General features: G+C 29.5%; 1 protein-coding gene across 1 annotated transcript; it reads right to left on the bottom strand.

Annotated features, from left to right (window-relative positions):
- Window positions 1-15,073: 15,073 nt before the first annotated feature.
- Window positions 15,074-16,087, bottom strand: LOC139867876 (uncharacterized). Its single transcript, XM_071856226.1, has one exon. The coding sequence runs from the start codon at window positions 16,085-16,087 to the stop codon at window positions 15,074-15,076; it is 1,014 nt and encodes a 337-aa protein (XP_071712327.1).
- Between the last annotated feature and the right edge of the window lie 1,463 nt (window positions 16,088-17,550).

Genomic DNA, 17,550 nt, shown 5'->3' with positions numbered 1-17,550 from the left:
TTTTTGGATATAGTTTCATGTTCATAATAAAAATCATTTTCTCAAAATAACAACTTTTAAATCAAAGTTTATCATAGTTTTTAATTAACTAACCCAAAACAGCCCGCGGTGTTACTACGACGGCGTAAATCCGGTTTTACGGTGTTTTTCGTGTTTCCAGGTTTTAAATCATTAAGTTAGCATATCATATAGATATATAACATGTGTTTAGTTGATTTTAAAATTCAAGTTAGAAGGATTAACTTTTATTTGCGAACAAGTTTAGAATTAACTAAACTATGTTCTAGTGATTACAAGTTTAAACCTTCGAATAAGATAGCTTTATATGTATGAATCGAATGATGTTATGAACATCATTACTACCTTAAGTTCCTTGGATAAACCTACTGGAAAAGAGAAAAATGGATCTAGCTTCAACGGATCCTTGGATGGCTCGAAGTTCTTGAAGCAGAATCATGACACGAAAACAAGTTCAAGTAAGATCATCACTTGAAATAAGATTGTTATAGTTATAGAAATTGAACCAAAGTTTGAATATGATTATTACCTTGTATTAGAATGATAACCTACTGTAAGAAACAAAGATTTCTTGAGGTTGGATGATCACCTTACAAGATTGGAAGTGAGCTAGCAAACTTGAAAGTATTCTTGACTTTATGTAACTAGAACTTGTAGAATTTATGAAGAACACTTAGAACTTGAAGATAGAACTTGAGAGAGATCAATTAGATGAAGAAAATTGAAGAATGAAAGTGTTTGTAGGTGTTTTTGGTCGTTGGTATATGGATTAGATATAAAGGATATGTAATTTTGTTTTCATGTAAATAAGTCATGAATGATTACTCATATTTTTGTAATTTTATGAGATATTTAATGCTAGTTGCCAAATGATGGTTCCCACATGTGTTAGGTGACTCACATGGGCTGCTAAGAGCTGATCATTGGAGTGTATATACCAATAGTACATACATCTAAAAGCTGTGTATTGTACGACGAATACGGGTGCATACGAGTAGAATTGTTGATGAAACTGAACGAGGATGTAATTGTAAGCATTTTTGTTAAGTAGAAGTATTTTGATAAGTTTATTGAAGTCTTTCAAAAGTGTATAAATACATATTAAAACACTACATGTATATACATTTTAACTGAGTCGTTAAGTCATCGTTAGTCGTTACATGTAAGTGTTGTTTTGAAACATTTAGGTTAACGATCTTGTTAAATGTTGTTAACCCAATGTTTATAATATCAAATGAGATTTTAAATTATTATATTATCATGATATTATCATGTATGAATATCTCTTAATATGATATATATACATTAAATGTCTTTACAACGATAATCGTTACATATATGTCTCGTTTAAAAATCATTAAGTTAGTAGTCTTGTTTTTACATATGTAGTTCATTGTTAATATACTTAATGATATGTTTACTTATCATAGTATCATGTTAACTATATATATATCCATATATATGTCATCATATAGTTTTTACAAGTTTTAACGTTCGTGAATCACCGGTCAACTTGGGTGGTCAATTGTCTATATGAAACATATTTCAATTAATCAAGTCTTAAAAAGTTTGATTGCTTAACATGTTGGAAACATTTAATCATGTAAATATCAATCTCAATTAATATATATAAACATGGAAAAGTTTGGGTCACTACACTAGTGCTCTCTGATAAAAAAGAACAGCCCTAGTCTTATATACTGACTACCCAATTCTAGTAAAATTTTTCAAAATTTTCAATTAAATGAATTCAAATTATGTTTATACATATTTATGAACGATAAAACTAGGTTTTAACACCGAAATTATTGTTACCTCGGAAAGGACATAAATTGAGAAACAAACTAAAATGTTAAAATTCATTTAAAATGAAATAGAGGACGATAAAAAGGAAAATAAAAGCCAAGTGTGGGAAAATTTACCAAGTTATTTTAAACATATGCCACATATATCTGTAACAAATAACTGAAAATACTTTTGCTTTGAACTAAACTAAACTGTTTTACCCAATGAAAGAAAAGAAGAGATGGATCTACACGATGAATCAATTCCATCATTAAAAGGAAGTAAAGTCTTCCGAAAAAGAAACGCGCTTCTTGATTTAGGTCATGAAGTTGTCGTTCAGACCAGCTGTAGGTTGACGAAAAATCTAGAAAAGTCATCACTAAAATCAGCAGGAAATCCACGGACCTCAGCATTAAACAGGGTCGCCATGTGGTCAGATTTATCCTAACCATGAGAAGGATTTATCTCGTACAATGGGGGGCACCGTGCAAATTAGCTGGATAAGACTAATGAATCAGATCCCCAGAAAGGATAATCTCCTTAAAGATTAAAAATCAGCTTTTAAGACTGATATTACTCAATCCTAGAGATTGACCTTAAAGATTGAGAATTACAAACTCATGGAATTCGATGATATCTAAACTCGAGCTTAAACGAGAAAATATTTTGATCAAAATTACAAACCGATTTGTTTTCTGAAAACCCTATTTTCAATGCGTTCATTACCATTGAACGTAAAATCCTAGGAATTCACCTGGAATTCATTAGGTCACCTGAACTAAATCGGGTGTCAACCGTAAGAACGGTGGTTGCATAGTGGTCAAAGACAGGACCTTGTGCCAGACCGAAAAATTATAAGGGTGAGCTTTACTATTGCTCCTACCAAGGATAGTAATTGCGTCCGACACGTTATAGACCATAATTAAAAGCATGTCACGGGACATTGCCTTAACAGTTGCTTGTTCAACGCTTTCCTTTACAACCGGACGGTAGTTTACCGAAAGGTAATATACGGGACAAGTAAACTGGACGTGTTGCTTTCCAAATACAAGGTTAGCAAGTGGGTGACACAAAACCGCAAGTTTTGAGCTAAAATTTTCAAATCTGAAACCCACCAAACCCACAAAAATATTTTGCAAACACCGGTAAAGGGTTATTCCGGAAAACTTATCTAGGGTAAAAACTAGATTTCAAAAGATCAAATGTTTTCATAAAGATCCAATTTCCTTAATGGATCTAAATTTTTATAGTCATGTGGGACTGTAAACCATATCGTTACTACCATTGTTTATACCGCCGTATAGAAATCACTGATGTACAAAGTGTGAAGAATAAAGAAGTGATTCTAGTATTTCAAGACGATATTGCTTGAGGACAAGCAACGCTCAAGTGTGGGAATATTTGATAATGCTAAAAACGAACATATATTTCATAGCATTATTCCTCAAGAAAGACAAGCTTTTAGTTGCAATTGTTCTATTTACAAGTGATATTCGTTTAAATAATAAAAGGTGAAGACAAAAGACAGATTCGACGAATTGAAGACGCAAACGACCAAAAAGCTCAAAAGTACAAAAGACAATCAAAAAGGTTCCAATTATTGATAAGAAACGTCTCGAAATTACAAGAGTACAAGATTCAAAACGCAAAGTACAAAATATAAAATTGTACGCAAGGACGTTCGAAAATCCGGAACCGGGACCAGAGTCAACTCTTAACGCTCGACGCAACGGACTAAAAATTACAAGTCTACTATGCACAAGAATATAATATAATATATAAATAATTATATTAATTATTTATATTTTATATTTATATATAAAATCCGTCGGCAAGAAAGACTCCAAAAGATGTGAGCTGTAATTGCAATCTCCGCGACTCGCGGGGTTTGAAGGCAAAATTCACCGCGAGTCGCGGAGCCCCAAATTTCAACTCTGCCTATAAAGCAAACCGAATTCTGATCAAAATTTCATATCTTTTTCTTCCTCATTCATACGTAAAATTTATATTTATATTTATAATTTATATTTTAATTTTAATTATAATTCTAATAATAAGGGTATGTTAGCGAATGTTGTAAGGGTGTAAGTCGAAATTCTGTCCGTGTAACGCTACGCTATTTTTAATCATTGTAAGTTATGTTCAACCTTTTTACATTAATGTCTCGTAGCTAAGTTATTATTATGCTTATTTAAAACGAAGTAATCATGATGTTGAGCTAATTACTAAAATTGGGTAATTGGGCTTTGTACCATAATTGGGGTTTGGACAAAAGAACGACACTTGTGGAAATTAGACTATGGGCTATTAATGGGCTTTATATTTGTTTAACTAAATGATAGTTTGTTAATGTTAATATAAAGATTTACAATTGGGCGTCCCTATAAATTACCATATACACTCAATCGGACACGATGGGCGGGGTATTTATATGTACGAATAATCGTTCATTTAACCGGACACGGGAATGGATTAATAGCCACTAGAATAATTAAAACAGGGGTGAAATTACATTCAAGGGTAATTGGTGTAATTGTTAACAAAGTAGTAAAACCTTGGTTTACACGCAGTCGATAACCTGGTGTATTCATTAAACAAAGTATTAAAACCTTGTTACAATTCGAATCCCCAATTAGTTGGAATATTTAACTTCGGGTATAAGAATAATTTGATGAGGACACTCGCACTTTATATTTATGACTGATGGACTGTTATGGACAAAAACCAGACGGACATATTAAATAATCCAGGACAAAGGACAATTAACCCATGGGCATAAAACTAAAATCAACACGTCAAACATCATGATTACGGAAGTTTAAATAAGCATAATTCTTTTATTTCATATTTAATTTCCTTTATTTTATATTTAATTGCACTTCTAATTATCGCACTTTTATTTATTGTTATTTAATCGCACTTTTAATTATCGTACTTTTTAATTATCGTAAGTTTATTTTATCGCACTTTTATTATTCGCAATTTCATTATCGTTATTTACTTTACGCTTTAATTTAAGTCTTGTATTTTTTTATATTTTACATTAGGTTTTAACTGCGACTAAAGTCTTAAAATCGACAAACCGGTCATTAAACGGTAAAAACCCCCCTTTATAATAATATTATTACTTATATATATATTTGTATTTTTAATAAAAGTAAACTAATATAGCGTTGAGCTTTGTTTAAAGATTTCCCTGTGGAACGAACCGGACTTACTAAAAACTACACTACTGTACGATTAGGTACACTGCCTATAAGTGTTGTAGCAAGGTTTAAGTATATCCATTCTATAAATAAATAAATATCTTGTGTAAAATTGTATCGTATTTAATAGTTTTTCCTAGTAAAATATAAACTATTTTGTATACACCTCGCATAACATCACTTAATTAAAGAGGTAGCCTATTTTTCTTTCATTTATTATTATTATTATTATTATTATTATTATTATTATTATTATTATTATTATTATTATTATTGTTATTGTTCTATTATTATTAGTACTAATAATATTATTATTGTTATTATTATGATTAATGTTATTATTATTAGAAATATAGTTATTAGTATTATGATCATTATTATTATTTTTACTAATAATAGAACATATTTAGTATTATGATTATTGATATGATCCCTAAGTATTAATATTAAGTATTATTAGTTTTAATATTACTATTATAATGAAATATAATATATCTCTCATTAATATTAGTAGTATCATCACAATTGTAATTATTATTATTATCATTATTACTATAAATATGATAGGTATTACTGATGTTATTATTATTAATGATTGTTATTGTTATTAGTACAAATACTATACTTATTATTATTATTATTATTATTATTATTATTATTATTATTATCACTAATAGTTGTATTATTATTATATTCTTTATGATTAGGATTACTAATATGAAAATAGTACAAGTTATCATTATTTTAGTATTAGTATCACTAATACTAACTATTAGTATAATTAGCATTATTATTAAACAAAAGTATCGTTGTTAACAATATCATTAGTATTATTAATATTATCATTTTAATAAAGTTATTATTAATATTAGTAGTAAATCTGTAATATCAAAACTATCATTTTTTAGACAAATAAATGTTTTGTACATAAAACATATTATTTACATATATATTAATATTCTATATATAAATCATATTAACATTATATATATAAAAACTTACATACAACAAATTATATATTTTCAATATAATGCTAAATATATATAGATATCAAAATAACTATATTAATCACTTTAATTACATATACAACATAAATATATACAACATATAATTTAAGATATAAAATAAAGTATATTTTTAAAAAAAAATGAAATCTAGTATAAATCTATTATAACTACAAAAGTTGTTTAAATAATATATATTAATAAATGAAATTTTGAGATTTCAATTACATGTTTTAATATATATAATTGATATAGGTTCGTGAATTCGAGGCCAACCCTGCATTGTTCAGTTGTTCAATATCGTCATATGTATTTTTACTACAAAATACAATAGGGTGAGTTTCATTTGCCCTTTTTCTCTCTTTACATTTTTGGGCTGAGAATACATGCAAATGCTTTATTAACTGTTTTACCATATTTACATGTGTGAGTTTCATTTACCTTTTTACCCTTTATATTTTTGGGCTGAGAATACATGCGCAACTTTTATAACTGTTTTACGAAATAGACACAAGTAATCGAAATTACGTTCTATGGTTGAATGATCGAAACTGAATATGCCCCTTTTTATTAAGTCTGGTAATCTAAGAATTAGGGAACAGACACCCTAATTGACGCGAACTCTAAAGATAGATCTATCGGGCCCAACAAGCCCCATCCAAAGTACCGGATGCTTTAGTATTTCGAAATTTATATCATGTCCGAAGGAGGATCCCGGAATGATGGGGATATTCTTATATGCATATTGTGAATGTCGGTTACCAGGTGTTCATTCCATATGAATGATATTTTTGTCTCTATGCATGGGACGTATGATTATGAGAAATGGAAGTATGAAATCTTGTGGTCTATTAAAATTATGAAATGATTCTTTATGATAAACTAATGAACTCACCAACCTTTTGGTTGACACTTTAAAGCATGTTTATTCTCAGGTATAAAAGAAATCTTCCGCTGTGCATTTGCTCATATTAGAGATATTACTTGGAGTCATTCATGACATATTTCAAAAGATGTTGCATTCGAGTCGTTGAGTTCATCAAGATTATTATTAAGTCAATTATATTTGGATATATTATGAAATGCTTTACATGCCTTTCAACTGTCGATGTAACGAAAGTTTGTCAATGTTTGTAAAATTTATCATATAGAGGTCAATTACCTCGCGATGTAATCAACTGTTGTGAATCGTTCGTAATCGATATGGACTTCGTCTGGATGGATTAGGACGGGTATCTACAGTTGGTATCAGAGCGGTGGTCTTAGCGAACCATGTCTGCATTTGTGTGTCTAACTGATAAGTCGTTAGGCTGCATTATTGAGTCTGGACTTCGACCGTGTCTGCATATCAAAAGTTTTGCTTATCATTTTGTGTCAAAAATTATCTGCTTATCATTCTTAGAGAATCACTTGTTTATCATTCTTAGTCTAGACACGTTTTACTGCATTGACTGCATGAATAGTGTATAGACAAAATTCATATCTTAGCGTATCTGCTACTTCATATCTTAGCGTATCTGTTACTGTAACTTTGCCTGATAACTTCCGTAGATTCCTCCGTAACTTATGGGATTTTAGTAGTATATATGCATATGTAAATTATGTATTGCAGGGTACTAATCTACATCCTATAATATATTTCTTATCAAAAATCCTTCATCTAATCGTACGAGATGAATTCTGCAACCAGTTCGCGTCCCTCTGATTCCGATAGCTATTCCGATAGTTATTCCGACAGCTATTCCGACATAGATGTTCACCTAAGCTCCGAAAACAGCGTCATCGACATGAATCAACCGATCAGCTATTATCAATTCATCTGATGGGTTCGTAGTCGACTTAATTAATAGAAACGCACAGAAGGCAATCCCTTCCACCAACCGAATTCACCTCTTGACAATGAACCTGAAGCGTTTACCAGCGAACCTGTTCGAGACACCATTTTCAGTCTCATTCCAGGGTAACTCGACAAGATTATATTCTATCCACAATTCTGAACCTTATTCAACCGCTCGTTCCGATCGACAATCATTCTGAAGTAATAAGTCAACGAACTTCGCGTTCGAATAATCAATTCGGAGAATATGGTGCAAAATGTACCAGCTTCAGCAACATCACTGACACCAACAGTACAATTAATAACAGCACTAGTACCATCAACAATCCATGCCTCAACATCTCATTATGTACCTCGAGTATAATCATCGTTCTACGTATCGTTCTACATCGATTATCTTCGTTCTTCATGACGATTAAGTAATCTCTAAATGTTTTAGAGATTATGTATTCTAGTTCTAATGCTAAACCAAATGAGTTTAATATCATATTAACTCATTAAATCAATGATTATATCTGAAGAAAATATATATGTATATATATCTTCATAAAGATTGTAATTAAAAATTCTTTTGTACAAACTTTTAATGATGAAAATATTTTAACGGGTAGGTAATACCCGAGGAATATTTTGATTTCACATTAATAAGTTACACTGTACATTCTTCGAATCTAATTCAACAGTCGTTTACTATCCTACTTACGTCCACCGATATACAAATCCGTTCACCACGGAATAATCGTATTCATACAATTTCATATTTGGATTTTTATTTATCAAGAAAAATCAAGTGGCATAATGAAGGAAACATTTGACAAAATAAAATTTGTTAGAAACAAACAAATTAACTATAAAATTTTTTATTAAGAATCCACGCTAACTGTTCCTAACTAATTGTTCCCAGCTAACTGATTACACTTTATTAATCGCAATTTAATTATCGCAATTTACATTCTCCCAACTTTATTTATCCTCATTTAATTTATGTTATTTACTTTACGCACTTTATTTATCGTCATTAAATTTCTGTTATTTATTTTACGCATTTTAAATATCGGGACACGTATACAAGGTTTTGACATATCATATCGACCCATCTATATATATATATATATATATATAGTTTGAGTTGTGATCGAGTCTGAGACGTATATGGGTCACGACACGTATTAATTAATTCGAATATTATATATTAAACTATATATGAATTATTAGACTGTCAACTGTGGACTATCGACTGTGGACTAATAAAGTTGGACAATTAAAAAATGAATTAAAATATTGATTATAACATATGAAACTAAACAATTCTTCAAGTTGCCACTTGATTTCATCTTAAACCTCATTTGTATCTTGATGATTACAATCTACGTTCAAACCTTTCATAATTCTTGAAAACACCTCAAACGAGAGGATAAACCAACCGCACTTCATCTATGGGAAGGAAAGATTGATGCATATAGTTATGCACCTAAAAACTCTCAGAAACTGAGTAAACATTTAATGTGCAACTGTGCTAATTCCTTTAATGTTAATATTACCGAAAGTAAGTTTTCAAATCTCTTTCCAAATTAGCCAACTTTGTCACAACTCCAGCAAGTCAACTTCGACTTTTCGTTCGAAACAACCTTATTATAACCTTAATATATATGCGTGCTCTTTTATTGTTACCGGGAAACCTTTTATATTCCATCATATTACCAGCAGACGTACCAGCAACCTCGTTACTCCTTGGTTTAAATCTCCCCGACAAATCACTATATTTATCTATTGAAGTCTCATCATGTACACATCCGCATCTTGTAACGAGAACTAACATATCAATTACCGGGAATCAGCAATCAGTACTTTGAAAACTCACAGCATATCTACATCAACAGTTATATGTATAACATTCATCTCTTAGAATTATGATCTTTCATCTGAAATCCTGAAAAGCACTCAGTCTACAAATCAATACTCTGAATGTTAAAAAAGCTGAATGAAGCAGCAGAAACCGTAGACAACTGTAAACGACCTTAATCATCGGAAGTTGATAATAAAGAATAGTATGTTGAAAAAGCTCAGAAAAGTTGGAACTGGAAAACAGATTGAGCTAACCATGAAGGAGACTCTTAACAAATCACAAGGACTAAACTTATACATAAAGAATCCTGATAATTCTGTATCTGATGAAATCTTTAGCGAACGCCTTACTTCTGAATCTAAACCCTTACGGATAAATCTTCTCTATCATCCTTCGATATTAGAAATTCTAAGATATTATCGTATCTTTCATTATATATATCCTCAATATTTCTGAAGATATCTTCATAAATATCCTCGTCCGATATTAATTATCTCTTCGTGCTATCAGTGTTACATCGTATAGAAACTATTAGTTTCTATATTCTGTAAACGTTCGAGCTTAAAATATGAATGTTATTGAAGTAATGTTGGGAACTGATGCATGAGTTAGTATAATAAAATGACACTTGATCAACGTGATTATATTACAGTAAGTCATGCTGAGTTTTTAATGGAACGTGATGATTCACAGATCATAACGTCACCATGTGCCATGTTACATAACTCTTTCATTCTGCTTAATTTCTGAACATATCAAGAAAATATATTCTTGATAGTTCTATTATCAGCGATTCTGATAATTTGACAAAACAAATTGTGCTATAACGTTCTTTCTTGTTTAGAACATTAAGTTCATTCGAAATTCCATACCTAGGAATTTTGGACCATTATTCGCTTGATTTAAAGTCGGGAAGAGAAAACAAGAGCATGAAGCTCCGATATATATATGGGAAAATATAAAGCCCAACAACAACACCGAAATTACAAATGGTGGATATCAGTGCGTATAGCAATATAAAGACACGAGAGGATTATAAATACAACAATCCCTAGAGCGTAGTAGAAATAAACAGATTCTTCCGGTGGGAGTTGAAAAAAAAAAAAGAGAACGATCATTGCGATAGTCAGAATAAGAACAAGGATTAGAACCGGATTAAGCATTATGATAATCTTTTGGATATATGAATTGAGAAAGAAGGTATAGAAGTGGTGAAAACTAATGGAACGGAAAAGGTAAATTTATAGTGAAAATATCAGACAAAGCAATCGAGGCAGATGATCGCATTTAATTAAAGAGATCTTAATTTTCTTATTCACCGAAGAATCAAACCTTATAGATTTCGAAGATTTTCTTTTAAATTCCGGAATTCAACCCTGACTCTGCCAAAAGTTAAGACGAATCTTCACTTTTCCTATTTCAATCTTTTGCGATAGCTTCACTCATCGCTTCAAGTAGCTGAATCGTTTAATCTATATTACTCGATAATGATAAAACTCTATTTAAAGCCCATATTCGCCAGGAAAACATTTTTATTGTTAGCCATGACGACCTCACTCAAATTTCGGGACGAAATTTCTTTAACGGGTAGGTACTGTGATGACCCGGAGATTTTCGACCAAATTTAAACTTAATCTTTATATGGTTTTGACACAATAAGCAAAGTCTGTAATGTTGAAGTCTCAAAAACTTTTGAACTGTATTCATATATTCATTACCCTTTAATTATTTCCGACGATTCACGAACAACTGTTTGTAAATAAATATGTATATATAAATGTATGTATATATATATAATTTGAAATTTATAAAATATAATTTAAACATTTAAAATTAAATATGTGAATTAAGATATAAAATAATTAAGTTATAATTAAAATGAATATATATAAATATTCAAGATATGTAATTTTAGAATATATTATATAGTTAGTAAATATAACATAAATAAAATATAAATATAATAAATGTAGGTACAAGTTTAATTTTAACTGTTATATTAATACTATTATTACTACTTATATTATTATTATTATTAATGTCAATGTTAATATTAAAATCTATAATATTAATATTATTTCTAATAAATATATATATATATATATATATATATATATATATATATATATATATATATATATATATATATATATATATATATATATATATGGATATGAAATTGGACACATATAACTTGTTATATCTTAATTATTATTTGTTTTATTATTAGATATTAGTATCATCTTTATAATTAAAAATCATCATTAGTATTATCAATAATAATATTATTGTTATCAGTTTTATATTATTATTATAGTTATCATTAATATTAGTATTATTATTAATATTAGTATTACTATTAATATAATTATTAGTATTATTAGTATTTTATAGGTAACAGCATTATCTGATTGTTAACCTATTTTATTTATATATATTAATTGTGCTATCAGATTATTAAAACATATAATAGGAATGGAATCTGTTAAAGTCTCCATCATTTTTTTTTATCTTTTTCTTCCTGGTTCGTTTTCTTTTGACTTCAGTTACCTGTCGACACCAACTTTCCATTCCAGACAAACCCGTGAATAATTCGTGTCTACTTCAATGATTCAATTCACACAATGAATAAACTACTGCAATCTGAGAAAATAACACAGAAAAGATAGGAAGATAGTCAATACCCCTGTTCTTGAGCTTGAAAATTAAAAAGCTCAAATTCAAAGTATATTTCAAAAACTAATAACATAGGTTTGTTAGGAATCGTTTACACAAACTAACTGCAAAGTCTGAGCCTTTAATTCCTTCGTTTGATCTCGAATTTGGAAGTCAAAGTTCTAAAGAAAAAAAGTCAAACGATGTTTTACAATCAAATTCAAGTTGTAAGTATTGTTTCTGTTAAAATTAAGGATTCATAAAGTTTTTATGAATCAATTGAAACATAATTCGTATATTAATTATTGTCCAAAAAATTCTATAATTTGAAATCAATAATTTTTTTTTTAAGCTTACGAACAGCAGCAGTATTACTTTTATATTTTTTTTTTCAAACACATAAATAATAATTATGATTCTATTGAAGAAACTAAATCCATGTTTGTTACAACTGAGTTGGTTTTGATTTCTGGATCAATTCGATTTTTGGATTTCACGAGGAAGGAGATGAAACAGATTGGATAGATATTGCTGATATATAAAAATGAGTGGGAGGTTTAAATCAGAGAATACGCAGATGGCTGAGTGGTGTAGTGTAATTCGGTTAATCGAGTGGTCTTGGGTTCGATTCTTGGCATGGACAGTCTTTTTTTTTAAAAGCTTAATTAAAGAGGTAGCCTATTTTTCTTTCATTTATTATTATTATTATTATTATTATTATTATTGTTATTGTTATTGTTATTGTTCTATTATTATTAGTACTAATAATATTATTATTGTTATTATTATGATTAATGTTATTATTATTAGAAATATAGTTATTAGTATTATGATCATTATTATTATTTTTACTAATAATAGAACATATTTAGTATTATGATTATTGATATGATCCCTAAGTATTAATATTAAGTATTATTAGTTTTAATATTACTATTATAATGAAATATAATATATCTCTCATTAATATTAGTAGTATCATCACAATTGTAATTATTATTATTATCATTGTTACTATAAATATGATAGGTATTACTGATGTTATTATTATTAATGATTGTTATTGTTATTAGTACAAATACTATACTTATTATTATTATTATTATTATTATTATTATTATTATTATTATTATTATTATTATTATCACTAATAGTTGTATTATTATTATATTCTTTATGATTAGGATTACTAATATGAAAATAGTACAAGTTATCATTATTTTAGTATTAGTATCACTAATACTAACTATTAGTATAATTAGCATTATTATTAAACAAAAGTATCGTTGTTAACAATATCATTAGTATTATTAATATTATCATTTTAATAAAGTTATTATTAATATTAGTAGTAAATCTGTAATATCAAAACTATCATTTTTTAGACAAATAAATGTTTTGTACATAAAACATATTATTTACATATATATTAATATTCTATATATAAATCATATTAACATTATATATATAAAAACTTACATACAACAAATTATATATTTTCAATATAATGCTAAATATATATAGATATCAAAATAACTATATTAATCACTTTAATTACATATACAACATAAATATATATAACATATAATTTAAGATATAAAATAAAGTATATTTTTTTTTAAAAATGAAATCTAGTATAAATCTATTATAACTACAAAAGTTGTTTAAATAATATATATTAATAAATGAAATTTTGAGATTTCAATTACATGTTTTAATATATATATAATTGATATAGGTTCGTGAATTCGAGGCCAACCCTGCATTGTTCAGTTGTTCAATATCGTCATATGTATTTTTACTACAAAATACAGTAGGGTGAGTTTCATTTGCCCTTTTTCTCTCTTTACATTTTTGGGCTGAGAATACATGCAAATGCTTTATTAACTGTTTTACCATATTTACATGCGTGAGTTTCATTTACCTTTTTACCCTTTATATTTTTGGGCTGAGAATACATGCGCAACTTTTATAACTGTTTTACGAAATAGACACAAGTAATCGAAATTACGTTCTATGGTTGAATGATCGAAACTGAATATGCCCCTTTTTATTAAGTCTGGTAATCTAAGAATTAGGGAACAGACACCCTAATTGACGCGAACTCTAAAGATAGATCTATCGGGCCCAACAAGCCCCATCCAAAGTACCGGATGCTTTAGTAGTTCGAAATTTATATCATGTCCGAAGGAGGATCCCGGAATGATGGGGATATTCTTATATGCATATTGTGAATGTCGGTTACCAGGTGTTCAATCTATATGAATGATATTTTTGTCTCTATGCATGGGACGTATGATTATGAGAAATGGAAGTATGAAATCTTGTGGTCTATTAAAATTATGAAATGATTCTTTATGATAAACTAATGAACTCACCAACCTTTTGGTTGATACTTTAAAGCATGTTTATTCTCAGGTACGAAAGAAATCTTCCGCTGTGCATTTGCTCATATTAGAGATATTACTTGGAGTCATTCATGACATATTTCAAAAGATGTTGCATTCGAGTCGTTAAGTTCATCAAGATTATTATTAAGTCAATTATATTTGGATATATTATGAAATGCTTTACATGCCTGTCAACTGTCGATGTAACGAAAGTTTGTCTTTTAAAAACGAATGCAATGTTTGTAAAATTTATCATATAGAGGTCAATTACCTCCCGATGTAATCAACTGTTGTGAATCGTTCGTAATCGATATGGACTTCGTCCGGATGGATTAGGACGGGTCTCTACAAATATTAGAAGAGGATGTAATTGAACCAGACAAAGAATCAGATGCAGCACAGCTAGACACATACGTATTTGATTTATTAGCATTTCCATTAAAAGGTTTCTTATAATTATTAGGATATCCAACAATTTCAAAGCACCTATCAATGGTGTGTCCAATTTTATTGCACTTAGTACACTTAAGATTAGGATTAGGACCTCTATTAAAACCACTTCCTCTTCCAGAACTACCAGTATTATTATTTCTGTTTAGCCAAGAATTATTATTAGTTTGAGCAACAAAAGCAGAGTTTTGAGACTTAGATGTTCCAACCCCAGAAACCCCCCTGTGTGATTCTTCTCTGGATAAAATAGCAAATGCAGACTTAACATCAGGTAAGGGGTCTCTAAGTAACAAATTACTTCTAGTAGACATGTAAACATCATCCAATCCCATAAGAAATTGCATCAATTTTAAGACTTTGTTATGTTGTTGAAGCTCAGGAGCAGCAGCACAAACACAAGCAGGTAATTTAACCATTTCATCATATTGTTTCCATAAAGTGTTAAGTTTATGATAATATTCAGATAAGCTACTACCACTTTGTTTCACAGAGCTAATTTTATGATGCAAATTGAAAATTATAGATCCATCAACTTTATCATATGTTTCTTTTAATTCAGTCCAAACAACAGAAGCAGTAGAAGAAAAAATCTGTCCAGAATATAAATCCTCAGAAATAGAATTTAACAACCAGGACAACACAATAGAATTACACCTATCCCATTGAGCAGCAAGAACATCATTATCGTTGTTTTTCAAATAAGTTCCATTTACAAACCCTACTTTGTTTTTAGTAGATAATGCTAATAACATAGCTCTGCTCCAGACATTATAATTTTCAGTTCCTTTCAGTTTAATGGATATTAAAGGTGTATTGGTTGTATCACTAGCATGCAGATAAAGAGGATCACCAAAGTCAATTTTGCTAATTAAAGTAATAGCATTTTCATCGCCCATTATAACAATTAATCAGATAAACGGATCAAGCAATTCAGATAGATAGCAGATAAAAATAAATAATAATAATAATAAAAAAAATTAGAAATAATAAAATACAGGCATATGTAGTAGACAAAAAAAAATATAGATGGACCGATAGAAGTAAAACACAGAATAAATAAGGCAGAAAAAAAAACGAAAAAAGAAAAAAAAAAAAAAAGGAAAGACTCCCCTTTGAAGAAGAACCACGAGTGAAGAAGGAAATTATGCAGCGGACTATGAGTCTTCTTCAACAAGGAGAAACACGTCTGATTAAGGCAGATGAATCACGAGCAGAAAAAAAAACCAAATCAGAACCAAAAAACCATAGCTTCAACCAAACGAACAGAACAAGGAAATCAAAGCCCCATCGGCTCTGGTACCATGTAAAAATTAATGAATCAAACCCACATATTCTTCCAATTAACGATTACAGTTGAAGAACTTGGCACTTGCCAAGATTATTATTATCACAGTGACACAAGAGAGAGTCTCTCAATCAGAGATCAATTACAATTGAAAGAGAAAATAATAGATTAAAAAATGAATGATGATGATCATAATTATTACACACGATAGGTAGCACCCATGATAAATAGACAACCATAAAGAGAAAAAGAGAAATCATGTTGTATGCATCTTTGTATCTTTCCAGCTGTAGGCTGCAAATCAGCCAAAAAAGGGAATAATGCAACGGATAAGAGGGGATGAGCTGTACAGCACACAGGAGACCCAATAACAAAAGAAACAGCCCAATGCTCTTGAACCAACAACAGGCCCACGAGCAAGATCACAAGCCCAACAGCAACCAACATGGACCAACCTACAAACAACCTGATCACACAATAAGAGAAAGAAGGGAAAAACATGAGGCTAACGATTGAATAATTTTAACAAGGAGTGATCACACCACGGTTTTCAAGATTTTTAAAGAAATTAGCTTTTGATGATTGATGAAGCTCGTCCGAAAGCATATACCAGCACACTTACCCACTCGATTAACAAAAGCCCCACTATAACTCGAAGACCTGCCACCTTGATTACCTTGGACATCGTCGAACAAATGTTGTCTCGCATCCCAAAATTGACATTGTCAACGTTATCATGCATAGACATCGAGCCCGATTTAACCCTCACTTACCCACTCGATCAACAAAAGTCCCACTATAACTCGAAGACCTGCCACCTTGATTACCTCGGACATCGTCGAACAAACGTTGTATCGCATCTCAAAATCGATATTTTTAACATCATCATACAAAGACATCGAGCTCAATTTAACCCTTGAAGCATTCTTCTTTCTTGGAACCATGGTGACCGTAGGACTTTCTAATACATCTTTAAATGTTATGTCCTCCCATAGATGACTATATTTTTCAATATTTACCAACAATTTGTTTTTTTTCTTTCTTCGATCTTTTTTTACAAAAAAAATTTCTTTC

This window comes from Rutidosis leptorrhynchoides, chromosome 9 (genome assembly GCF_046630445.1).
Source record: "Rutidosis leptorrhynchoides isolate AG116_Rl617_1_P2 chromosome 9, CSIRO_AGI_Rlap_v1, whole genome shotgun sequence".
Classification (NCBI taxonomy): Eukaryota; Viridiplantae; Streptophyta; class Magnoliopsida; order Asterales; family Asteraceae; genus Rutidosis; species Rutidosis leptorrhynchoides.
The sequence above is the reverse complement of the archived record's forward strand: the minus strand, read 5'-3'. Positions and strand labels throughout refer to the sequence as shown.